General features: G+C 39.7%; 1 protein-coding gene across 1 annotated transcript in view; it reads right to left on the reverse strand.

Annotated features, from left to right (window-relative positions):
- The window catches only part of LOC135329905 (gamma-2-syntrophin-like), a 163,928-nt gene that overhangs the window by 39,121 nt on the left and 98,045 nt on the right, over positions 1–26,762 (reverse strand). The window contains exons 13-14 of the mRNA XM_064519947.1: positions 22,048–22,175; positions 8,087–8,216 (exon numbers count right to left, since the gene is read on the reverse strand). Coding sequence (XP_064376017.1) covers positions 8,087–8,216; positions 22,048–22,175 — 258 coding nt within the window. The remainder of the gene's footprint in view (positions 1–8,086; positions 8,217–22,047; positions 22,176–26,762) is intronic.

Consider the following 26,762-nt stretch of genomic DNA (forward strand, 5'->3'; position numbering starts at 1 on the left):
GCTTTGGTAGGTCTACGGTCAAATTCAATGGGACCCCTATTAAGCATGTCTTAAAGGGCTGCCCCGCACCCGCCAGCGTCAGGCAAAATTGCTTATTTCCTGTCCGGTTTGCCCAGGTGAGCCATAGATTGTAACTACCCCATTTCGCTAACATTGGTTCGCCTTTCACCCCTTGGAGTCCCAGTCCCAGCATCGCTACGAGGAGAGCTACTTGGGTTGCTCCCCCTGCCATCTTCTCGGGTTTTCTGGTTACGCGTTCTTCTTGTGGTTTCACGCGCCTTTTCTCATCTGTTCTTCTTCTCCTGTCTGCTGTCTTTGCTGCTAGGAGGGATCATCGGCTTTTCAGGGTGGTCCTCCCCTGCAATAAAACTCAGACATTCATTAATTCACCTGACTCTCTGCTTCCTGTCTTGTCCTTGCCCTGAGGTCTGGGCGTACCCACTTCACAGGGACCCATCTTACCACTTCTCCCTGCCTGACCGCTGCATACCCTCGTCCTTGGGTTACCAGCTGCCACCCCTCTTCCCATTCCCCTTTTTCTGGGATTCGGACCTTTACGTCTGGTCCCTCGTGCATCGCTCGGACCGCCCAATGCTTTTCCGCTGGCGTCTTGTTCTCCTCCCCCCTGATGAACTGATTCAGACCGAATAAGGCGCGCATAATTATTTCTGATTGTTTGTGCGCGGGGATTCTTTGTGTATATCCTTCCCCCTCCCCAAGAATCTCGATCCTTTGCTTTAAAGTGCGGTTTGCTCGCTCGACGATGGCTTGACCTGTGCTATTATAGGCAATACCGTGAACTAGCTTAATTCCCCACCGTACGGCCCATTCTCTCGTGCTTTGCGCTGTGAAACACGTGCCGTTGTCTGTTTTAATAGTTTCTGGGGCACCCAGCCAGGCCATTGCCGTGTGCCAATGCAACTGTGCCGCCCGCGCTGTGACTCATTTATGTTGGGTCGCAACGATGATACCGCTGTGTGTGTCCACTGTGACAGCCAGCCAGGGCCGTGGTCGAAGTCGCTGGCACATTGTGAAGTCCGTTTGCCATATTTGGTTTCCTTTCAGCCCCCTGGGGTTGATGCCGGCGCCCCACAGGGGGGTTTTTTGGCAATACGGGCAAGCCGCAACCACTTCACGAGCCGTGGTGAGGGGGATGTTGCAGCTTTTTGCCAGTGCTTTTACACCAACATGGAGAAGGTCGTGCACCTGCCTTGCTTCTGCGACTGTCCACACACCTTTGGCCGCTTGATCGGCTTTATTGTTGCCTTCTTGGTACACTCCTTGGATTGCCTCATGACTCCGAACATGAATAACGGAGGCAGTGGCCCGCCGCTGTTGTAGGGCTTCTTCTAGCATTAGCGCAATGGGCGATCCGGCCCATCCGGGATATGACATGTTGTGTAACAATTTAAAGACGAACATGGAGTCTGTCACTACATTCAAATGCTCTTCTGGCCACATTTGCAATGCCTGCGCCACAGCTCGGGCCTCTAGATGCTGTACGCTACTGTCCGGCTCGCTGATCTTCACTCGGTGCCATTGGGTCTTTTGATCTTGTCACGCAACAACCGCTGCCCTGGTCACCGATGACGCGTCGGTGAACACTGTGCGCCCTGGTGCAGGTCGCTGTAGCACTCGGGCTTTCAGATGGGGCCGAAGGACGGAGAGGTGTGTATACATCTCCAGCACAGGCGATAATCTGATTGTTCCTGGGAATCCTTCTAAAGCTATTGCTATACTATCTTGTTTCTGGACCACGCTGTCCCATTGACTCCTTTTTACCGGCAGGTAAATGGACTCAGGCTCCTTCGCGAAGTGCCGAACGGTGGCGGTTCGTCCCTTCTGTATCATCTGTGCCAACGCTGTTACGATTGTGACGTATGCCGTACTTATTTGGTTCGACACTATCCACCATACGACTTCCGGACGCTCCGGTGTCCCTTGTCCGAGAACGCCTATGGCTCCTGTTCTTGTAACTGCCACGTACAGATTGATAGGTCTGGCCGGGTCGTATCTCATTACTCCGCCCTTTGCCATGAGATCTTCTATTTTTCGGAGGGCTTCTAACGCGTTCGGTGTCATCTGCCTCGGTTCCCATGGTTTGTGGCCCTTGAGCAACTCGAACAGTGGCTCCATCCACTCCTTGGGAATACCTATCAGCCCTCGCAGCCATTGGAGAGCTCCAACCAATTGCTGTACATCATGCAATGTCCGTATCTCTCTATTGAGCTTTATCGGCTGTGGGACCACAGCTCTGGGGAGGATGGTGGTTCCCAGATAGTCGACAGATTCTCCCCTTTGCATCTTCGCTTTCTGGACGTACAATCCCACTTCATTTAGGCAGTTAATTACTGCCTGTTCTGCCTGATCGGTTTCTTGCTGGGTCTCTGCAGCTATTAGGAGGTCGTCCATGTAATGGATGATAAGCGCGCGCGGGAACTGCGCTCTTACCGGCTGCAATACCTTAGCTACTGCCGCCTGACAAATCGTAGGTGAATTTTTCATGCCCTGCGGGAGGACTGTCCATTGATATCGCGCTGCTGGCTCCTGCAGATTCTCTGAGGGCAGTGTGAAGGCAAATCGAGCTTTGTCCTGAGGGGCTAATGGTATAGAGAAAAAGCAATCTTGGATATCCATCACCACCACTGGCCAATTCTTTGGTATTGCTGATGGTAGTGGCAACCCCGGCTGGAGGGCACCCATCGCTTCCATCTGCTGATTTACCGCTCGTAGGTCGTGCAGTAATCGAAATTTAGACTTATCCTTTTTGTGTATCACAAATATAGGAGTGTTCCAGGGACTGTGGCTTTCCTCCAGGTGTCCCTGCTCTAGTTCTCTACTTACTATTTGTCGGGCAGCCGCCAATTTGTCCGCTGTCAATGGCCACTGCTCTACCCACACAGGCTCATTGGAGCACCATGTCAGCGGGACAGCGAAATGAGCCCCGAGGAGGTAGGCAGTGGCCCTTACCCTAAATTTGTCAGGTGAAAGCCGCTTTGCAATAAGGCATCTCGCCCTAACAATGGTTCCTCTATGGCAGTTATGTACGGCCGCACATGGATGATCTGAGCAGGCCTATCCAGGTCCTCCAATACAATTGTGATATCGGTTTCAGAAATCATAGCCTCCGCCCTGCCTCCCACTCCGTCTAACGAGCTTGCCACTTTTGCTGGCCAACTCGATGGCCACAACCACGAGGGCACACATGTAACATCTGCCCCCGTATCTAGCATCATTATTAAGGGGATGCTAGGAGGACCCGCCCCTGGTGGGCCTATCAGATGCGCTTTCACTCGGGGTCTCTTCTCACACCCTAAGACCAGGGCCACGCGGGGTTTCCCTTCGGAGTTTGGTCGCTGGAGCTGTCCATCAGCGGTGTGTTGTTGTTGACGGGGGCTACTTGAGGCCGGCTCACCGGGGAGGGGTGGCCCCCTAGTTGCCCTCCCCGCTTCTCGTTTCCCGACCGCCGACAATCTCGTGCTCTGTGTCCTGGTTTTCCACAGGCCCAGCATGTAAGGCTCCCCATACCCCTTGTTGGGCGCGCGTAACTTCCCTTATTCGTGCACTGTGCTCTCAAATGGCCCATTCGCCCGCAGCCAAAGCATGGGCCTCCTTTTGGACCTCCTCTAGCTCTAACCTCCGGCATTGCCATAACTGCTGCAGCAATCTGTAGGGCTGTGGTCTTGTCCCGGTGTTCTAATACGTACTTGATCGTCTGCCCTAGACTTGCTCCCTTAGGCGCTGTTCTTAGGATTTCTTTTGTCAACTCGCCCTGTTGTTTGATACATTCCAACATCACCGCTCCTTTTGCAGCGTCTGGTAAAGATGCAAGTTCTACTGCTGCCTGTAGTCTGTCACAAAACTTGTCAAACGGCTCTCCCACTCTCTGCTTCACAGTCGTCCATGGCTCTGCCTGCTGCACCAGTGGCCCAATATCATCAAAGGCCTTTCGAGATGCTTCTGTTGCCGCCAGTATCTCCCGAGGTGTCAGGCCCGCTGCCTGCTGCTGGGGTGTAGCCATGGCCGCATCATTTCCTCTTAACCGCGGTAGGGTGGATTGGCCCAGTGGGTTCTGCGGGTCTGCCTGCGTGGCCATCAACGCCTGCTGCAGGCGCGAGGTCCACGCTTCTTTCCACATAAGGACCATCGTGGGCGATAAAACCAGTCGCGCGAGGGTGCGACAATCCCACGGTATTAGGCCTCCCGCATGCGCCGCGTCCAGCAACGTCTGTGTCACCGGCTGTCGCAGGCCCTGTTCTTGCACTGCTTTCAATAGCTGTTGTACCGTCTTTGGGTAGAGGGGCACCCATTCCACTGCCCCCCCCCCCCCCCGGGGCAACTCGTACTGGGAAGGCCCCTATTGGCGCACGAAACTTGAGGCCACTCAGGGCACATTCCGTCGCTATCAGTTTCCAGTCTGTTAGGGGAATTTCTTTTCCCCCTCCCGCTTGGGTGAAACCTGCTGTCTCTGATAGCCCTCCTTGTTTAGCTGCTGCCTCTGATAGCCCTCTTTGTTTAGCTGTTGCCTCTAATAGCCCCCTTTGTTTAGCTATTTCTTCTTCCAGAGCTGTAAGCAGCATAAACATCTGCTCCATATCTCTTGTGACTTTCCTCCTCCTTTTTTTTTTTTTTTTTTTTTTTTTGCCTCTGACTGCGGCGGGGGAACTCCGCCCTAGTTGCTGTGCCTGAGTCTTCAGTCTCCTCCTTCCGCAATGCTGGTCGACGCCCACTCCTCTCTCGGCCAGCGCCATCTTTTCCCGGGTGCGGGACCCTCGGTCTTTCCCCTGCTTCTGGTCTTTCCCCTGCTTCTTCTCTTCTTTCGTCCTCCCACTGCACCCGAATCATGGTCCCCGGTAGCCAGTCTCGGGGATCATCCACTATAAGCGGTCTTTCCTTTTCTTCTGCCTCCTCCACTTTCACCTTGCTTTCTTTTCCTCTACCCGCCTCTGGCTTTTTCATATCTGGGTCTCCACAAAGGTCTCCTGGTTCTCCTAGTTCTCCCCCTTCCATCGCCCTCATCTCTTTCCACGGATACTGCGGCGGTGGCGGAGAAGAGGGCATTATTGGGTAAGCCTCTGGAGTTTCTGCCTCCCCCTCTCCCCGCTCTGGTTCTTGATAAACCGCCTCCTCCTTTATGTCTGTTTCCACACTCTCCGTTTTCACTTCATCCCCTACTATCGTCTCTCCCTCTATCACCTCCGTTCGCTCCTCTGCGTTCACTGCTGTCTGTGTCGCCATTTCCGCCGACATGTGCAGCGCCGCGCGGGCAGCCTGCCAGGTCTCAAGCTCCTCCCTAGTCCTTTCTAAAATGATCGTTATGTCTCCCCACGTCTTAAGCTCTGCGGCCTTCTTAGTGGCCATAGCTCTCTGAGCAAGTGCTCGAGTGCATTTCTCCCATTTAGAAGGGGGAAAAAATGTCCCCTGGTCTAACTATCGCTCCATCTTTCAGGAGCCGCCTGATGCAGTTCGCAACTGCATCCGCTCTCATAGAGAGCCCCCATTCCCGGGCACCCACGCGTACAACCTTAACTACCGCGTCCATGATCCGGATCCTCTCGACCGCCTGCGGTCCGCCGTCTCAGCTATCACGTCGGGGTCACCACTTGTCGCCTTCTGATACGACAATCTCCCGTTCGCCTGAGACGGCACGGAGGCTCCCCCTGCCTCCGGGCCAATGAGCACTGACACCAATATGAGGATGCTACAAATGGCGTTTATTGTACGTATGTATTCGCTTATATACCTACAAGCATACTGCTATCTCTACGTCATATCCTTCCTCTTCCTTCCTCTTTCCGTGCCATCGCGAGATCTTCCGATCGCCGTTCCCTACACCTAACCCTAATCTCTGAATCCTGATTATCTTCAGAGACTCCTGGAGAATGATTGAAATTTTACAGGACTAAAGAAGGGCAAATACAGGAAAAATAGTCTGAAGAATTACAGATACATAGCCTAACCTCGACTTCAATAAGATGATCATAGAAAAATACTGACCATTTGTGAGATGATAATAATGTAATAAAAAGCATTCTGAATAGATTTTCAAGAAGTCTACTGTAAAGGCCTTGCCCTAGGCACTGTGGATTTGAAATAGTCCCTTGGCCCTCCCAGTCAAGGAGCCTTCCTTTACTGCAAACTTTTACTGAAATTGCATTCCAGCCTCACATTCTGATCTTTTTGCAAAAGGTTTTCCAATAAAATGGTTTCTCATTGACTTTTACATCTGTTGTTCTGATGATTAGTAATTAGTTAAAATACTACTGTGGCCAGACCCTATTCAGTTGTTCTAAAGGCTGCACCTCTGTCACAGCCTGTTAAGCACTAAATCCAAGTAAAGATTTTACCCACTTCTAATATGATCTGTGTAGAGATTACTCTCTGCCTGGCTTAGAACATGTGAATTTATCACTGCTGTTAACAAAGCTTGATCAAACCCCTACTAAAGAGGAAGACACAAGATGCAGTATTTTGTTTACAGAATTCTATATTGTGATAGATAACTGAAAAATGAAGATTAGTAAAAATACTCAGCAGATAACAAAATATTCTTGTAGACAGGTCATAACACAGTGAGGATACTATGTCAAGACACCTGCTACCACATACATTGCATTTCAAAGAAACAGACCAGAACCCCACCAGTAATAAAATATATTAATAAATACTTTGCTTGTACAGCCACTTTTACTGTCATATTCAGCTACATACTTGGAGTGACTTTAACTCATGAGATTTTTTTAAAAAGCAAAAGAATTGTGATTAGGAACTAGGAAGTGGAATTGCTCTAAAAATATTAAAGTGAACTTCTTTCCACTATTCACACAGCAGGCAATTATGAACATTCTTGAATAATGTATATTATTTCCCTAGAATTATCAAATAGAAACAATAATCTCTAAATTAGGTAATTTACTAAATAGTGCCTAGAAGGGAATATTTATAAAGGATATATCATAAGCAAATTTACTGATTTTGTCAAAGACCTCCTTAAATAATTTCAGATTAAAAAAAAGAATTAATTTAATAGAACTACCATGATCAAATATCTACCATGATCAAGTAACTTTTGAAGACCAAAAAAGTCAAATTATTATGTAGTTTGATCAAAGATTGCTCAAACCTGATACAAATCCTACCCAATATAATCTGAATAACTAAGCATCGATTAACCTGGAGTACAAATTAAAGATATTTATCCTACCAGATCCTGGTTTATAGAAGATGCTTCAGTCTTAACACATCTAAAGAACAAGATTAAAAATCTGCCCAGGTAATTCTCTCAGAGCAAACTGTGCTTGTATTTTTTTCATCATTGATTTCTACCAGTTCATAAAGACTGGTATATATTTTCAATAGTGTACATTATCAAGTTGCCTATTTGACTTTATGTTCCATTCCAGAATTTTCAATAGTTTCCAGTTGTTCTTTCTTGGAATAATAACCTGTTGTCCAAATAACGATTTTCTGTTTCTCTGGGGTTTATTTAGTACCTCTGTTTTCAATAACAAATGCTACTTTTGAATTTACAGGAATAATTTACACTGGCATAAGCACCTCTATACCTGTAGGCAAAAAGATGGAACACATGACTTTAAATAAATCAATTCCTAGACAAATTACAGACGTAAAAATACTGCCTCCCAATGAGCCCCTATAAGTTACACTTCACTAATTACAAAATTTCCACGTGCCTACTTCAAAATCAACAAATGCTAATTTCTGAAGCCATGTTTTAAGCACACTAATTTCGAGAAAGTACAAGTGATATAATTGGCCCTATCCAAAGCTCCATTATATGATTAGAAAGGTCAGTATTTTGCCTTGAAAGAATCTTTAAAATAATAAAGGCAACCTGAACTTCTATTTCTCTCTGTTTTACAATAGTACTGCAAGTCTTGAAAACTTCAGGACAGCTTTGATTTACCAGAAGCCCTGTCTCTTCTCTTTCCTTTCTCCTTTTCCTCCCAATACACACACATTTGTTTTATATCGCCTATCTTAAATGTGAATTATTTTCTGTCCTTGGAAAATTAGAAATAATTTTAAGACAGCATAGACAAAAAATATGCAGAAAGTAACATACATTTTGAAGTGTCAAACCACTGATGTTAGTTGATATTGCTCTCAGACAGTCAGCACTCTTCTGGGCTGTATATAACTGAAGTATCCCAGTACTAACTCCATCGAGTGCCAGCACTTCAAATGCATTAGATCTGCGGTAAGAAGAAACATATCCATAAAGGAAGATATGTCAGTTTTCTGAAACTGCCCAATATTTTTCAGGGTTCAAGTGATCTTTACAATCTTTGACAAGTTTTGGGTTTTGACTTTACAAAGTAAAGGAAAGGTAACAGAAAGAAAGATAATAATGGACAGTATCAGGAGCAATACATACAATAAATACTTTCTCTGTACCAGTATCTATATGCCCTGATCATTTATTTACTAGGGTATAAATATATGTTTACAATTACTGAACTTAGTGTAGCATACTGAGGACATATGCATTAATAACTATAACAAATCCTGAAACCAAAATGACTTTTTTTCTGCATTTCTTGCATTTTGGTTTCATTTACTAAGGATGTATAAGTTGCAAAGAATTGACTTCCCTAGTTTTAATTTCTTGGATTCCTATAATTTTCTATATAAAATTCTAAGCAATGCTTCCTTTAAGCCCCTTTATGACATAGAAAATCTGAAAAATGTACTTAAAATTTCCTTTAAAGCATTTTTCAGTGTAAGGCCCCTTTTCATAATAGCATCTACGTATGCTAATTGCTAATTGCATTTATTCACTTTCTATGCATCTTTTATATAACAACTTTATTCTGCAAATGCCAGTGCTTTCCTCATTGCTTGCAGTAAATTAGGCACCATCCATGTACTGCTGAAATCCCACACATCTGGATGCTGAAATGGGATATCATTATGCATTTTGAACTGTTAGATTTTTTGGTAGGAACAACAGAAAATTAAGTAGTGGCATGGAAGTGCACTGGTTTAGATATCTTTAAAATATGTGTCATGCAATGTTTTCAGCAACAGAACTTCAGAAAGCTCAAATACTACTATAAAAGACAATTATAAATAGTTGAAAGATTGTGCATATGTTTCTTTTGTATATCATTTGGAAAATATTGCTGCTATCTGCTATATTTGTAGTACAGATTATTTATATGCTATATTGGTTTCTTTTCAGAACTAACCCAGAAGAAAATAAGATACTGACTCAAGAAAAATGCTCTATGTGGTTGCAGGGTTTCCCTGTGATTCTCTGATCTAAGGCCAAGTCCAATAATGCTTAGTTTATGATATATGTCAAAATAAGCATTCAAAGTGACACATGGAGGTTACAAGGCATGTTTACTCATGGCTTACTGAAAAAATTATTAACCTAACATTTGTCATTCATAGGCAGTTTGATGGTGCACATGAAGACTCAAATCTATATACTTGCTAAAAATGGTATTATAAAGTTCCCATCAAATACAATATTCACAAGACAGTATCCATATATATATATATGTATATATACACACCCCTCCGAGATAGGAAAGTTCCATTATCATGTATGTAGACAGTGGAGCATGGAAAAAAACTGAATCTGCTGCCATGAAGTTAACCCATTCACAATGCCTACTTTAGACATCAAATTTAAATATCAAAATTAAAATACATTTAACTGAAGCAGGAAATAGTAAATGCTCTCCACTGAATCCATAGAAGGCCTAGGATTCTAACTCATCCAGAGCAGATGCATGAATGAATGCAATGTGAATGCCCTATTCAAGTGGCACAAAGTTATACAAACGGCTGATGAAAGATCACAGAAATAAACTCTTAAGCTAACAACTAATGCACTAGACAATCAACATAAAAACAAAACAAAACAAATTTTATTATAAAAATGAACTAATCTTTTACTGTTTGAAAGCATGATGCTGGCAATACTTCAGATGACACTACAAACTCCAGTTGTCACATCCTTTTCCTTATTAAAATATGGTAATCAGTTATAAAAGCCAGTTGACAGAGTTCTGAACGCTTCAGTCACAGGATATTTGCACAGAATCAAAGAACATGGTGTGAGGGATCCTGAAGGTCCTCTAGTCCAACCTCCTGGCTGACTGGTTTACATTACAATTCTCTTTTCAACGAGAGGACCAAAACTGGACACAGTATTATAGATGCATGTATTTGAGATGTGGCCTCACAAATGCAAAGCAGAGAAGAATAATCACTTCCTTCAACCTGCATACCATTTTATTACCAATGCAGCCCCATCTGTCTTAGCCTTCATCACTGAAAGTGCTTACAGCTGACCGCTGCTCAATGTGCTGTCCATTAGGATCCCCAAGCCCTTCTGCAGGGCTGTTCCCTAGCCAGTATTGTTGCATGGGCTTATTCTGACCCAGGTGCAGGACTTAGCATGTGTCTTTGCTGAACTTGATGAGATTCCTGTTGGCTCATTCTTTACCTTTTTGAGGTCTCTCTTGATGGCAGTCTTATCTTCAAGAATGTCTACTGCTCCCAATTTGATGCCATTCATGGACTTGATGAGGATGTGCTCTGTCCAACTGAGCAGATTACCAATGAAGATGTTAAACATTACTGGCCCTACTACAGACAGCTGAGGAATAATACTTGTAAACAGCCACCAGATAAACTTTGAACCATTATCCACTGCCCTTTGAGTCTAGCCAGAATTTCATACATCTTGTAGTCCACTCATCTAGTCCATTGTCCTCAATTTGGCTACAGGGATGCTACAGGAGACTGCAGAAAGTCTTGCAAAAGTTAATATAACACCCACTGCTCTCCCCTCATCTACAGAGAGAGTTGTTTCATCATACGAAGCAATCTGGGTGGACAGGCGCAGTCCTGAGCCCCCAGAGTCTCTGTGAGGAACCTGTCAATCTCCTGTTCATCCTCCATGATGCTATGCAGCTGCTCATCTCCTTCATCTCCTCTTCAACTGATAGCTCAACCACCTCCTCCACTGACCCCATTCCTGGTCTCTAGCCAATGTGTCCCTGTAGCCCGTGACCAGGACAACTGCCTCCTCCCTCAGGAGCTCTGTCTGGTTTAAGGCCTCTGGTGTGCCATAGGTAGTCACACTGTCTGGTATGGGGGACGGAGACCTGCAGTGCACCACCACCACCACCACCACTATGCTGACTTTAGCAGAAAGCTGGTTTTGCCAGAAAGCAGGCCCCTTTGAAGCAAGTGACTGAAACAAAACAGAAAAAGAATAAGCAAAGTTTACAGATGCCAACCAGTAAGTCTGTGCTGGTAAAACAGTGGTTTTGTTCTCAACATACTGAACTTTATTATGATTATTTCTTGCCTTTAATTACAGTAGTTTCCCTCTACAATTCACGTAACATATTGTTCTGTTTTACTCTGTAGTCTGAAAAATATAACATATATACAGAAAAAAGTAAAAGCAAATATGGAAGCTAAAAATAAAAGCTAAACAGAAAACTACTGAATGCTGAATTTTTCTTTTCTTTTTATGTGAAGTAATCAATAAATAACGCAAGCACAAAGACAGCATTGAAATTCAGGAGAAAATAAATCCTGGAGGCTTAAAGATCATGCCTTTCTCCATTTCTTCAAAGCATGGGTGGGGGGAAGAGGCACAAGTATGCGCCTACTCCTTTTAGCTAAGTTTTGTATTTAATACGGAAAAACAGGTTTGAGAGATCTCAAGATGCTATGTAGTCATCTCATCACCACAAAATACGATTAGATACATCTTTTTTGGCTATTTTTTCCCTCTGTGGCTTCAAGATCATTGAAAGACAGAGCTAGAGGAAATTCCCATCTCTTCTACTTTTCCTGTTACTGTACCGATTATTGCAAATAGAACCAGAAATGAATGGACTTCAGTTCAGACACCCCCCAGAAAGAAAAAAACAGGAAACAGAAATGTAAGCAGTTACTTCTCTGAGAAAGATTGTGTGCTGGTGCTTTACTCTCAGTATCATTTCAAATACAGATGGGATGACATTATCAAGAGTTTTACATAACTATTTTAAGTGACTACCAAAGCTCATGAAACTCATCTCTGAATCAAGTAAAAGATAAAGTCCTTCCAAATACAGAAGTCTCCACTTTAATAGATGCATCAACTTTATGGAATTTTTCCCACTTTGCCATGATTGGAAGTATTCTTCACTACAAAGCAGCAATCACCGAATGTATCATGTATAAATAGTCTTACTGAGGAAAGTACCACTTAAACTCCCAGACTGAGAAAACTGAAGGCCTTTTTTTCATCTTGAAAGACTGGAGTTGCATGATTTTCTCCAATGTAGCCTGTTCAACGACAGCATCATTGTGGCTGTGAAGTGACAATCATCTGGAGGCAGCCATCCTTCTCCAACATTTAAAATATCTCATCTCTTCCTCAGGTGTGGAAGAAGGATAACAAACATTAATTGTTAGGCATGTGTTTCACACATTAAATGTAAGAGATCATTTTTGCTGATATGTGACTTCTATGGGGAAAAGTACAAACACTTCAGATGCAGAAAAATTTCTGATGAAAAGAGTCTTCTTTTAATATTTCATATTATGTTGTTAGTTTCTACAGCTTTCTCTCACTCTACATTTATGTAGTTGGACAGCTACTGAATCTGGCCATACTGTCTTTAACTGGACATTGCATGAGTGTGAATAAGAATTTTAGAATGTTTGCTTTTCCTAAACTTTAGGGATTTGGGCCACACTACCCTTACATTTCTTTGTTATTATTTTCAGCCTTTTATCTGTAAATTTTTGTTTGTTTGTTTCTTGTAAGCATAACCACTCAGGAGCATGTGGCACTGTTTTCTATACTCAGTCTATTTATATCCCACTTTCATGGTGAAATGATGGAAGAATCTGCATGCTGCTCTGTTTTGGGGTTTGTTTATTGCATTAATTTCTTTTAATAAAATAACACTGTTTCAGTGAGAGTGGCAGTCAGAATAACAGATAGGCATCGACAGACTTAAATTCAATTCCTGACTTTGACACTTCTTGGTAATTAATAACTAATACTAATAAAACTTAAAATGGCCACTGTGAATTTTGCCATATAGAGCCACTAGCTATTAGAGAGGTGTTAAGCAAAAAGACTTTTATAAGAGAAAACACCTTCTCAGTGCCAACTGAAATGCAAAAAGCTAAATTTCAACTTTTTTAGAAGCTAAGGATTTCAGCAAAAGATACTTTAAGATTTTCAGTATCTGAATGTGGTATGTGAAACAGTCTGTCCTTTAGATTTATCTCAAAGTTATACGGTATTTCCTTAATAAAAGCCTAGATGGTTGTCTGACAGCAGCTGTTTTATCCAAAGTTTACTAACATGTTGTTACAGACAGATACACTTGATCAGCTTTATATCTTCCCAGGTCCTAACTCAGTCTTCCGCCCTGTTTCTACATATTTTGATGACTGCCTTCAAAGTTTCTTGTGTTTCTTACAGCATTTTCTAGTGGCTTATCTACATTACTCTATGGCTCTCTTGCTAGAATTTCTACTTCTATTTAGGCTGAAGTTTTATGGATTATGGGTGGATATGAATGAAAATTCCTAAGAAAGTACTCTCTGAATCTTTATCTCTTTGAAATTTAAGAAATGAAGGGCTTTAGTACTGTAGCTTTTATATACCCTCATATTTTCAAATAATGATCAAGTTGCTCATACAATTGGGTTATTAGCAGAAACTGTGGAGCTAAAAATAAATGAAGCTATTAAGCATAAACCTGGATTGCATTTTGTGTTTGTTTTAGCTGAACATTTTGCTTCCCATGCTGTAACTTTGCTTTATTTTGTATTAAACTTGGAGTAGTAGAGTAAGATAACTGAAGTGACATAGAAATTATGCTTCTAGAAATTTTCTTACTAATTTGCCAGCAGAAGCAACTCCCAGCTGTATCCATCAGGTTTGTAATAATACATGCAGAGAAAAAGGAGAGGGGGGAGGTGGGACGGTTTTAGTATTGATCCGGTCTCTTTCTTACTCTGTTCTTCATGAAGTCATACAAATAGTTACACTGGCACTATGAAGAGGACAGAATAGGGTAAAACAAGCAGCTGAAGGAGAAACAAGAGAGTGGAATGCAGGTATGAGATAATTTAATTGGCTTTGCTGCAGGGAGAAAAGTCTGTGGAATTACAGTCTGTCACACTCAGCATGCTTTATTTGTATGGAAGAAACAGATCAAAGAAAGAGGTGGAGGAGTTTTGCTGGAAAACAGGAGCAGCTTGAATTACTGAAAGCTATATGCAATATCACTGTACTACTGTCGTCTCTTGAGTGCAGCATGTCTAGTAGGGCTGGTCACTGTGGTAGGCTGGAGAACAGGGTGTATGTGTACTTGTGAGCAAGTCTTTTATAATTTCAGTGTAATTATGGTAAGGCATAATTCAAGTGAGATGCATTTCACCCAATTTAGCCATGTTAAATTCTATCGCCTAAGTATATGGATGAGAGGCAACAAACAGAAGTTAGAATGTGGCAAATTACAATCAGATATTAGAATTTTTATTTTTTTTATTTTTTTTTTTTTTGCCATGGGGGCAATCAAATACTGACACAGCTGCCAGGATCAAAAACTGCCACAGTGCGCCTGTGGACTCTTCATCCTGGGAAGTGTCCAAGACTTGACAGCACAAGATGTCTGAGCAACATGATCCCATTAGACCTGCAGTGAGCAGGGAGTTGGACTAGATGACCGCCAGGGCCCCTCCAACCTAAATTATTCTATGATTCGATAAGCAAGGCATGCTAAACTCAGGAACAACTTTGTTTTATCATAAGTAAATGCACAAGATAGGTGAGGTGAATCACTCTCTGGAGATATTTATTTCTCTCCATTGACTCCAACATGAGTCCAGGGATTAAGCACATTTGCAGATGAGCAACTATTAGATGTTACAGTCAGATGAGATCAATCTCACTTATTAAGTCCCAATCCCATAAAGATTTTAAGCATGTGAATAGTTCCACAGAACAGTTGGAATGTTGGTTTGCCTTACATTATCGACATGCAGAGCATAATCACATTAACTCAACTTAGAAAAATACAAGAAAATATTACTAAATATGAATTGAAAATGACAAAGAAAAAAGCAGACAAGATTGATTTCATTCATCTTATTGAATGAACTGGCAAAGTAAATACAAGCAAAGGTAAAAAAAAAAAAGGAACCCTTCAGCTGTATTTTTAAGAAGTCTTAATGCAAGTATTTATATTTTCTTTTAGTCACTTGGATGATACAGAGGCATGTTATTTTCTAATTGGTCTTTCAGCACAATGGGAGTGTGTGGGAGATGTGAAAATTTTAAATAATAAGCCACCCTACTGCATTCCTTGTAGGAAGACTAGATTTATCTTAATGATGCCTTTACAGATGACTTGACAGGTCAATAGCTTCAACCTCTTATGTATAACATATAGGTGTCTCTAGTTATTTCCTGACACATAAGATGGCTAACAAAATCTACATATAGATAACAATTATTGGACTGCCTTGCCATTGTAATGCTCGTTCATGTTCAGGTTCAATTTCCTCTCAGGCCCTGTAAGCCTTTCAGTAAGAGGACAGTCTACAGCCCACAACAACTGAATTGTATTCATTAGTGTCATGAATACAGAGAATATCAGGTACATTTTGTTTAAATTATACGCAAATGATTACTTCTTCAAGATTTTCAGCTCTCCACATGATTTAAATATATAGTTTATACGGCATATGAAATTCAGATGTGTTTGGGAGGGAAGAACAGATGTTCATGTGCATGACACACTTAGCAATGTTTCTTTGAAGTCTGCAAACCGTCTGGTTTCAGAAGGAAGACCAATATAGCTTGCTCTTATATTTTTACTATTATTATTATTATTAATAAGCTAACATAGTGCAAATCAGACTTTTTCCATAACACACCTCTGAAAACAGTCATTTCTTGAACAAATAGGTATTCTGAAAAACAAAAGCAATAAAGCTCAGTAATGAGCACTACGACTACTCACTTCAACATACTCAGCTCACTTGACTTGTTTCTTTCCTACTTTGATGCCCAAGTTAGTGGAAAGCAAGCAGGTCTGCCACTGAAACCCAAGGCTATTTATCCAGAGGCATTTATTGAAGACATCTGGGGGCAGAGTCTTGCTGAAATAATCCTAGTGGATTAGAATTTAGTATGTTGTCAGCAAGCAGAAGAAAAGGCAAAATAAGTCTCACCACCTCCAGAAAGAAAAAGAAGTAATAATTCTTTGAGCTCAGTGGTAATATTAATATGAACAATCTTCTGACAGTATTAATCTCTTTATTTTGGGGGGTGGGGATGGGAAGATTTCTTTTGCCTTTTCTTCTGCTTCCTAACAATTTGCCTTTCTGTGATCTAGGATTCTGTACTCTAAGGGATGCTATTTAGTAGAAGAAGCACAAATGAAGAGATGTGCAACATGTAACCATTGGGGATGAGGGGAAGTTCTTCCTGAATACATGGATTCTGAAAAGAATGAGGATGCTTCATTTTTGCTTGTGGCACACTTAATTGCAGTATAGATTTTAAAGCTAGAATTCAGCTAACCATTGTGAGGGTGAAGATTCAAAAAATAAGCCAGTTTACTTCTCTTGCTATGCTGCCGAACAAATTAAAGGCATGTATATGAGCTGTAAAGAGCATGTAAATACACTGCTCTACACTGCAAAGAAACAGCAATTTCCGTAATTTTCATGTCATTGATTTTTTGATACATTTTTAGACTACAAATATCTGGCATCCTAAAGGATGTCTAACTTCTGGCTTAGACATTCTACTTCACTTGCTGCATAAGGAACAGGTACTAAAATGCTGAGAATCAGTACTCAGCGCTGATCTCTAATTCTGTGTGGCACAGTTCCTGTCTAGCTTTTCTTTCCTGCCTATATCTTGATTTTTCCGAGTTAGCAGCTCATTTTAGTCAAGGGTATGTCTGTCTCTCACTGTGGAGAGGTCTGCAGAATGCCTAGCCACTTCTTGGATATCTCTTTGTTTCTATTCTGCTGAGCAGACTTTATTCTGTAGCCTGCATTTACTTGATTCCTGACAATTGATTTCCAAAATATCTTGCTGCTTGAACAGAACTGTGACAAACTTTAATCTTCCTGAAGGATCAAACTGCCCTGTTACAACATTTACAATCCCTGATGTCATCTCCCTGCACTTTGTACTGTTAGGTTGCATCCCATTTCCATTAGTTCCATCTTTTTATAAGAATATAGTGCTCCTTTTCTGTACCGATGATGCTGATTCTGTGTCACCAGTGAGCTTGATTAGTGTAGTTCTATGTTCTGCATCAACAGCAGCCAAGCTAGTTCTTAAGGCACTCTATTAATAGTATCTCTCCAAATCAATAGTTTCTTTTTCACTACAAATAACTCTCATCTTTTCCGTTTACCAGATGTTACTGTCTGCCATAGTTTCCTGCCCTACTGCCCCCTTTTCTTGAATTAGATTCCAGTTTGGCTGTGGTATTTTTCATTTACATACTCACTCTTTGCTCAATTCCTTCACCTTCCTTATCTCAAAATGGTTTGCTTAATTTCTTACTGTCCTATTTATTTACCTAATTAAAGGCATTTTGTTAACCCACTGAAGTGTTAAAATGGGAAATAGAAGACTTAAGAAAAATTATCTATCTTAAAAACCCAGTGAGCCAATTATAAAAACAAAACAAAACAAAAAACACAATACACTGCAATAATTATAATGACCAGAATATCAAGAAATAGAAAATAACACCAAAACCTAATTAAGCTGTTTTTGTAATTGGGATCATAGCTACACAGACTCATAGCCACTGTGCCTACGTTACTTGCAGTCCACACATTTCTTGAATTTAGCTTCCATCTGCTTCCAAATGAGTTTGGTTTTTTTTTTTTTCCAGACTCTAAACTCATAATGTTTGAGAGGTTATAGATACACAATATTCACTTCTTAAGGCTCTGGTCAATGCAGCAAATAAAGGTGACTATGTAGTACTGTCCGTATCTGCTAAAAATACTAAAAATACTTATCTACACATTTTTCTAAATAAGGTTTTAGACATTCTCTAAGAAAACTGAAAGGCTATAGATTAATAGAACTATTTTCTCCCTCTTTTATATAATTACAAATTTGTGAACTGCATACTTTGGGTAAGAAAGACATTGATCTCAGTATTTCACTGCCAAACTTCTATTACAATTAGTGACCAACTCTATCCCTAATGTTTCCATCAACAAGTAGCAATTAACAGTATTCGCAAGAACAGAATTTTCACAGTACATATTACTGTAAAATTTACACAGAAAACAGGACATTTAAGACACTTATGGGTTGATGAGAACTTTAGGATGATAAAAGCAGTGGTGCCTTATTATAAAAACAAGCAAATAAAAAAGTTATTGATTTAGTAAGTTACCAAAAGGAGTACACCAATCTACATGCATTCAGATAAACTTCAATCATAACAACAATCCGAAATATACTAATTAGGGGTGACTTGGGTAGTTACTATTTCTTGCCCATACTCACACTCTCTGAAGACATAGCTGGAAAAATCCTGCACCGAGAAGAGAAGAGATCTACTACATTTCTTACCTCTTCTTTAGGTATCCTGGGACTGTTTTTCTTCTGTTTTTGTTTTGTAATGGGGCAAACACACTTCATGGACTTGCCCTTTGCAGTATTTCTGATTATTACTCTTTGAGTATAAAAAAGGAAAAAAGTCCTTCCTATTCTCTCTGGTTTCCGCTAATACCTATGGTGCTAACAAAATCTAATATATGTGAAAAAAGGTACTCTTTGGCACTAAGTAAAAAGACTTAAGACTTCATGAGAAAAATCAAATGAAAAATCAAGTGAAATGAAAAGTCAAAGGTAAGTCCTTTTCCTTATAGTGAAGAATAGAATAACAATCAAACATACAGGTTTTCCTGGCCATCTGATGACATAAGAGCTAAAAGTATGCATTTTCGTGCAAAAGTTACTGGAAAGCTCAGAGGAAGTACCAAGCTATTTAAAATGTGTAGTTTAACCACAAAGGAAATGATATAACCTAATCTGATTAGCTTAGATTAGAACTGATCTAATATCACACTAAAGTTATATTATAGTCTAACAGACAACTCTAGCTTATAAAATGTTTCTAATCCAAAAAAGGGTCAAAGACATTCAGCAAGATGCTTACATGCTATACGCTGACATACTCAGTATTTTTTAAAGGCAACAAAAAGATACCCTTCAGTAACATATCAGACTCTGTTTGACCTTATGACAAGCAATCTCTTTTTTGTTCATAAGGTTGTCTGAAGGCTGGAGATTATTTACAACACTGGAAAAGGAAAGCTGAAAATTATGATGGCCAAGGAAAGAAAAGTGAATGAGGTCATCCAAACTGGCTGGCAGCAGCTTTCCACCTCAGAACAACAAGAATAGTTGGGCTTACACTGTACAAAACCATGTATTAAAACAAGCCACAGCAATTAAGCAATTGATTTTAACAACAAAAGAATGCTAAGTCTGCTGTGGCTATCTGCAAGAATCTCAGAGGTGAAAAAGACGGTTTTCCATTTGGGAAAGAAGGACTGAAGAATGCAGTGTGTGTTACAAGGCTGAGTGGACAGACAGCAAGATACTCATACAGGCTTTAATAACCTTTCCCAAACCGTAACATTTTCCACAGTTGCAAGTAAATTCCTAAAGCAAGCAGTACATAGACCATTCTGATACAGAGAATGATACAGATCACTCTTTCTAAGTTTAATTGATGTAAAGAGCAGGGAAAAAGGCCCTTCACACAGGTCACCCAGTAGAAGAGAAAGCACACAGCTGCGTATGTGATACTACAGAAAACAGTTCCAATAGTTCAATGATATGGACTTAAAAACAAGAGTGGCTGTTCCAGTGCCAGTGCACCTTCTTAAGATCAACTGAGATAATCCTATATATTATCCCAAGGATAATATATAAAGTAGTATATAAAAAGAAATATATAAAGAAGCATTACAGCAAAACAAAGCCATGACAGAGAACAGGAGGGATTCAGAAAGCAGCAAGGATGACATATAGATTCATAAACTCATTTAATACTGAAAAAGTAGGCATGCTGTTTACCTAATGTATGCAGACAGACTCTAAATAAATATTCAGAGAATGGCAAAAAAAGCAAATTGGTCAGCTAGACCCATGATACATTCAAGAAAATTGGCACAGACTCATTCAAATGAATTTAGATTGATGGCTGAAATGTGAAAGGGAGTCAAGATATGCAGATATGGTTGAAAGAAGGGATTTGATGTTACCATTTATACTTATAGTTGTTTATAGGTTTCATTTCATGCAAGGCAGACATTTGATTATATAAAGTAAGTACTGAAGACAAATGCTGGAATTTATGCTTACACAAACATGGAGAAATGTAAAAGAAAGTAATATGTGGGATAATAGTAAGAATATAAGCATGTATTTCAGAGGAGGAGAGAATAGGTAAGAGCAGTCTGGTACCCCTCATGTAAGAATACAACATTGGTAAGAACATGGGACTGGCCTCATCAGCAATTACTCCCAAGGTGGTATTCCTTTAATGCTCACATGGATATTTCTGCAGGATTACCAAAAATAAAAAGCAGCAGGGTGCATATCAGTAGAAGTATCATGTGATAGTGATAGGCTCTAAGGAATGATTCCAACTTCCTGTATTGTTTAAAAGAAAAGGCAAAAGAACAGTAATAGTGGAATGCTGTGTACAGAAAGTATATACTGGAGTCAGATGCATCACAAGAGACTGTATCTATCTGAGGCTGAGGCTGAAAGCACTAGAATTCTAATTCCTTACATGAAAAATACTTAGAAGGTGTTTTATTTCAAGGCAATCTCAAAATGCATATATTGCTGACATTTTCTGAATTGGAATCCATTCAGATTGCTCCAATTAATAGACAGAGTGCACAGAATAGGAGTGAAACTGCTTCTAACTAGCAGGGTGGTAACTGAACTCAGTCGTTTAAATGTTTTAATTTCTTTCCACTTATCCTTTAAGTGCAATAACATTGATCATTAGAGTTGATGCCTAAATATGCATGCAGAGATTTGTTCATTTAACCCACAGGAGAACTTCTAAGCCTTGTTGTGATATATTTATTTTGGAATGTATAGAGGCCTGTTATAGATTTGGAAGAATGACCATGTGAACTTCACAGCTGAAGGAGGGAGAAAGAAAGCGGTGGAGGAAGTGATGAGAGACTTAGCAAAGAATAGAATTAAGAGCTAACACAAAGACTGGGGAAGAACCTAAAACTCTCCTGGACAGATTACTATTATTTGATTTGTGATGCTTTAACGCAAAGTCTGGGAGAGGAGCTGCCACCTGATTCAGGTGACAGTATACACTTTTGCTTTCACATCTTTTTGTTAGTCCAGCAAAATCAGCTCTTCTATCCTATTCCACAGATGCTTTATAAACCATTGCTTAGGTCTCTGAGATGCAAGATTTTATGATTGAAAATACTACTTTTTGTACCCTGTACTTTATAAAACTCTGTTACAGTCAATATGAGTTTCTATATGACAATGGTATGTAGCATAGTCACAAGAATTGTGAGATATCTCATTTTTTTTTAAAAAAAGGTGTTAACTGACAATATCAAAACTTGGGAATATGGAATATAGGAGTATTCTCTTATAGAGCTATGGAGTGAAATATAATACCTTAAAAACTAATTCAAGTAAAGCCAAGCTTAACCTCTGAACTATCTGCTGATGGTAACCGAACTCCCAAGATAAAATGGATTATGGAAACATATTTTATGGAGCTATGTTTACTATACTTTTTACTTTGTCATTGGTAATCACCAAGCATGCCATTAACCTCAAGGGAAGATGACCGGCATATATATATATCTTTCATGATAAAAACTAAAGATTTTCATAACGCAAAGAATTCTTGCACAGCCAACGCTCCAGAGCAAAATATTAGGTCAAGCTAACTAACCCAGTGCTTCCCTTTTTAGATTACAAACCTTAATTTATCTGTTCCAGCTTTGTACCTCGAGATGTGAGCCATCGACAGAGGAACTGATAAGGTGTCTAGCCAGCACTTCTCGTATTTTGGTTCATTAGCTATGGGTGAAGAAGCTGATGACGGAGCCTGTACAAAACAAATGAGAATCAGTAAGTACAGTCTGTCAGACAATATAGTGCATAAATCAAGAATATGCATTTCTGGCTGTGCTTGTGTTGGAAGTGAATAATATATAGCAATAGAACTATTCAAGAAACTCAGGATCTAGTAGAAAAATGTTAAAAAGTATTTGTGTAAAAAAGAACACTGGACATCTTGATACTATACTTGTGATTTGATTTCAGTATTTCAGTAATTTTAATTTTAGTATATATATGTAAAGACTACAGTAGTCATGCAGAATACTGGTTTCTTATTTACGCATTGTGACTTTTATCCATAGCATTACTTAATAACAGATTGCAAATCCTGAGTTTCATATTATCACTAACCATCTACGGACTGATGAATTTAAAAATTTTATCTTTGAAGTTTTCCTCCAAGTATTTCTTCTAGTAAAGATTGCTGGCATTATTTAAGCAGTAAAAGATGTCCAGATCTCAGAACAGTGAAAATAAATATGTACCTGTATGACCTACTTAGTTCATGTTATGAGAACAAACAAAATAATATAACATTAAATTAAATGTGTGCAAATGCCGCTGCAAACGAAGTTAGGGGAATTAGACTGGACATACTGTCATTGATAAAAGGGTCTAGCCAAACCTAAAGTAGAGATTATATGGAGATTGTTCAGCCTCCTAATATATATTGCCTCTTATGTATCACACCTAATTATTTAATTAGTTCCTGAAGGCACCACAGAATGAAACATGATTAAAAGAAAGTATTTTTTAGATTGTTAAAGGTGTAACAGAACCACTAACACTAATATATATATGCAGTGGTATATATATGTATATATATGTAGTTTGTTCTTTATGACATAATGTCCAGAGGTTTACACCATTTGTAAAAACAGAGGTTTACACCAGTGAAAGTACAGAAATATGCCCAAATTTAGAAGGAAATGGTGGCAATTGGTTTTGGTTGCAATTCAATTGATTTGAAAATTGTGTTTACAGGCAAAAATCAATTAAATTAGAAACAGCTGAGTAACTGCTGGAATTCATTGTTCAGAATACCACTCAGGATTTATGATCATGATTATGTACTGCAAAATGGGAATTATTAAATGGGAACAACAGAACAGCAAGGAGCTTCTTACAGAGTGCATAAAAATGATAACTTGGAAAGTTTTCATTGGTACTTTTATCTCCTCACTATCATGACATCTGAGCATTGCACTCTTTTATAAAGATAGGAATACTATTTACAGAGAAGCAGCTGAGACAGATTCACAGACACAGCTATTAAGGTCAAAACTAGGCATCTATGTTCTCTAACTCTGAACCAAAATTACTTATCCCAGGTTGTAAAGAGAATTTTCTAGTACAGAATGTAGTTGAAAGCTGGCTATTTTAAAAAAAGGTCACAAATATGCACTGAGTAGTACGTACAAAAGCAGATAAACTACAGGATGACCTGGCTTCAGCTCTGTTAAGCCCTGGTGTTCAAAGGCCATAAAACTTAACTCAAAATAAAGCATATTCTGAGAATTGTTTTATTTCTAGTTCTTTTTCTTGCTCATAAGGTTTTAGGGTTAACATTTTTTCCTAAAGCTCTTATAGTCAGCAAGGGCTGATCTTTCTATTTATTTCTTTAAATAAATCAGAATAGTGAGTTTCATATTCTAACAGGACCACTGAGAATTAGTGACTGAGGAACACATTCTAGTAAATGAAAAATTCGTAATGAAATTGCCAGAATTGGTAATACTAAAATATCTCTTAGGCTTCAAACTGTTTGGGGAAAAGAATTTCATTTAGAGTATTTGCAAAGTACCTAGGAAAATCCAGCTTTCATCTGATTGAGATCTCCTGGTGTTGTTGCAGTATGAATATTTAATAATAAAGTTCATAGACTAATTCTAGTCCGTACAATTAGCCTCAAAAGGCTAAGGTGTCTCCAGAGCTTTGTATAAATTTTATAAGATCATAGTGAAGAATCTGTTGCATATTTTTGAATTCTGTACAAATGATTTTGTGACATAACCTCATGCAATCCGAAGTTGAAAATGATCAACATAATTTAAAGTGCCTATCTGGAAACTGAAATGTCTAAGCATAAACCTGAAGGTAGTTTATTACAGTCAAACATAAATGCTTGAATACAATCACTGAATTTATATCCAGGAATCAGAAAGTAAAGAAGTACCACAATTTCTGAAGCATCCTCACCTATTTTTCCATTCCCCTCCACTCTCTAGATATGGATCAGATCTAGATAATCTAAACTTAAAAGCCTGTCTGTAATGACAAGGAATAGGGAAAGGATACAAAGGGGTCAAGCTGGTGACATTCTCAAATGTCTACTTCGTACTAAAACATATTCTACTACCCAGTTTATGTTGGAGCACAGAGTAGAGCCTGACCCCTCCTTCTGAAGAGAAAAAGAGGGCATACACATGGCCATAGGCCACCACGCAAAAAGTAAACTCTGTCATAGGACCAACACTTCATTTTGTTCAGCTTGTCCTGTAACCTATTACACTTCAATTTGACACTCATCCTTTGATTTTATCCCTTCAAAATCAGTGAACACATGGATAAACATAACAAACTGGGGAAGAATCAAGTCAACACAACTTTTGCAAACAGAGGTCACGTCTCACAAATCTTTCAGAGTTGTCCAAAGCAGTCAACTAATATGAGAGAACCACTTGGTAAGGCACACTTGGATTTCCAAAAATCATTTGTCCCACATAAAGATTCTTAGCTAATTTGCTATGAAATAAGGCAAGATAAATACAGATAAATAATTACCTAAAATATAGCAAAATATAGCAAACAAAACACAGCAATTAATAACCATTTTTCACTGTGGAGGGGCATTTTCAGGCTCCCACAGACAACTGTGGCCCAACCTATGCATATTGATGAATGAACCGGACAAGGTGGTGAATGCTGGACTGACCAAGTTTACTAAGCATACCAAGTAATGAAGAACAATAAAATCAAAATGAAAATAAAGAATCTCATGATATTTAATATTTCTCCAGTCAAGAGATAAAATGACAGACAAAATTATTGTAAACAAATACTTGAGAAAAGACAATATTAACTTTCCATATGCTGTGGTAGGATATGAACAGGTGATTACTGCTCAGCAAAAAGATCTTGCTCTTGTGGGAAAAACAAATGTTGAAAGGTATGGAATGGCTTCCATGAAAATGAGTAAGTAAACAAAGATTCATTAGACTAGAAAAGAAACTGCTGAGGGGGGTGTATGGCAAAGATTTATAAAGCCACAAAAAATGCAAAGAAAGTGACTAGGAAACAATAGTTCACTGAGTCTTTTAATATAAGAAGCAGAGATATCAAATAGAGGTAAAATGCAACAGGGTAAAAACAAAAAAAGGATGTATGTCTCCACATAACATAGAGTGAGGCTGTGAAACTTTCATCCACAAAGTTGTAGGTGCTAAAAGTTTATATGTGATCAAGAAATACAAATATATGGAATCAAAATCCAAATAGGGCTGCTAAATGCAAAGATACAAACTCCAGCTCAGGAAGTCCCTATGCCAGAAATCACTGGAGGTGTAGAGAATTTACCATAGAAATAACGCTATATATTTCCTCTGGTCTTGTATTTTGTCAGGAGCATGTTTTGAGGACAAAGTCCAGTGTGCCGAGCTGGCTGCCCTTCAAGCCTTCTGTCTACTAAACAGCTGCTGCTCATGTTGCAACTCTCCACATCACCCTTCCAAAGCACTAAAAAAAATAGCTGTTTAGGGATCACCTCTGCAATCACATCTTTTATCCTCTGGTCCATTTCACACCTTTGACTTTCTGCTGAGACCACCAACAATGCTGCCAATTAATGCCATTTTGTTTGTAACACCTGTCCATTAGTAAATGGACTGATCAGAAAAATCTCATTTTTGACAGAACACTGAACAAGAATCAGTTTGTAATGACACATAATCACTACCCACCTGGGACAGATGTGAGCTGCTGACCTGTAGGAGGGAACGATTCTGTATCCCATTAGCAATCACTGACCTATGAAGGACAATTTAGACGAGAGCTTTGTTGTTTTTTTAAACATATTCTATAACAACTCATTATGGGTCAACCAAGAAGTCTTTCCATAAGTAGAATAAAACATCCTCTGTTAAGTGGGAGCCTTAATTAGATATGTCTCTATAATCAACCTTCCACTATCAGAACATAGGAAGGGAGAAAACAGGATTGCAGCTGGCTGTGGCTGTCAACTTTTCATCTTGTTGTGATATACGATTTGCAGAGAGTGGGCAATCAGTTGTTTTACCTTGCTTTTTTTAAACTGCCACTGATTCTAAATCTCTACAGGGGAAATATCATGTTATTGGAGGAAAGTATTTCTGAATCTTCCCTAGTAATTTAATTTGCGATTTCTCTTACGGCTGCCCCTTGAAAAGGTGATTTTCTAGGTTGACACAGCTCTTTCTTTAAACAGAGGCTTCAGACAGGTTGAAGCTGAGTTAAGCCAGTTTTGGGAGCAGAAAATACTCAGGGTCATGCTACTCAGTGTGCTTAAGCTTGCACTTAAATATGCTCTTTACTTCAT

This window comes from Dromaius novaehollandiae, chromosome 14 (assembly GCF_036370855.1).
Source record: "Dromaius novaehollandiae isolate bDroNov1 chromosome 14, bDroNov1.hap1, whole genome shotgun sequence".
NCBI lineage: Eukaryota > Metazoa > Chordata > Aves > Casuariiformes > Dromaiidae > Dromaius > Dromaius novaehollandiae.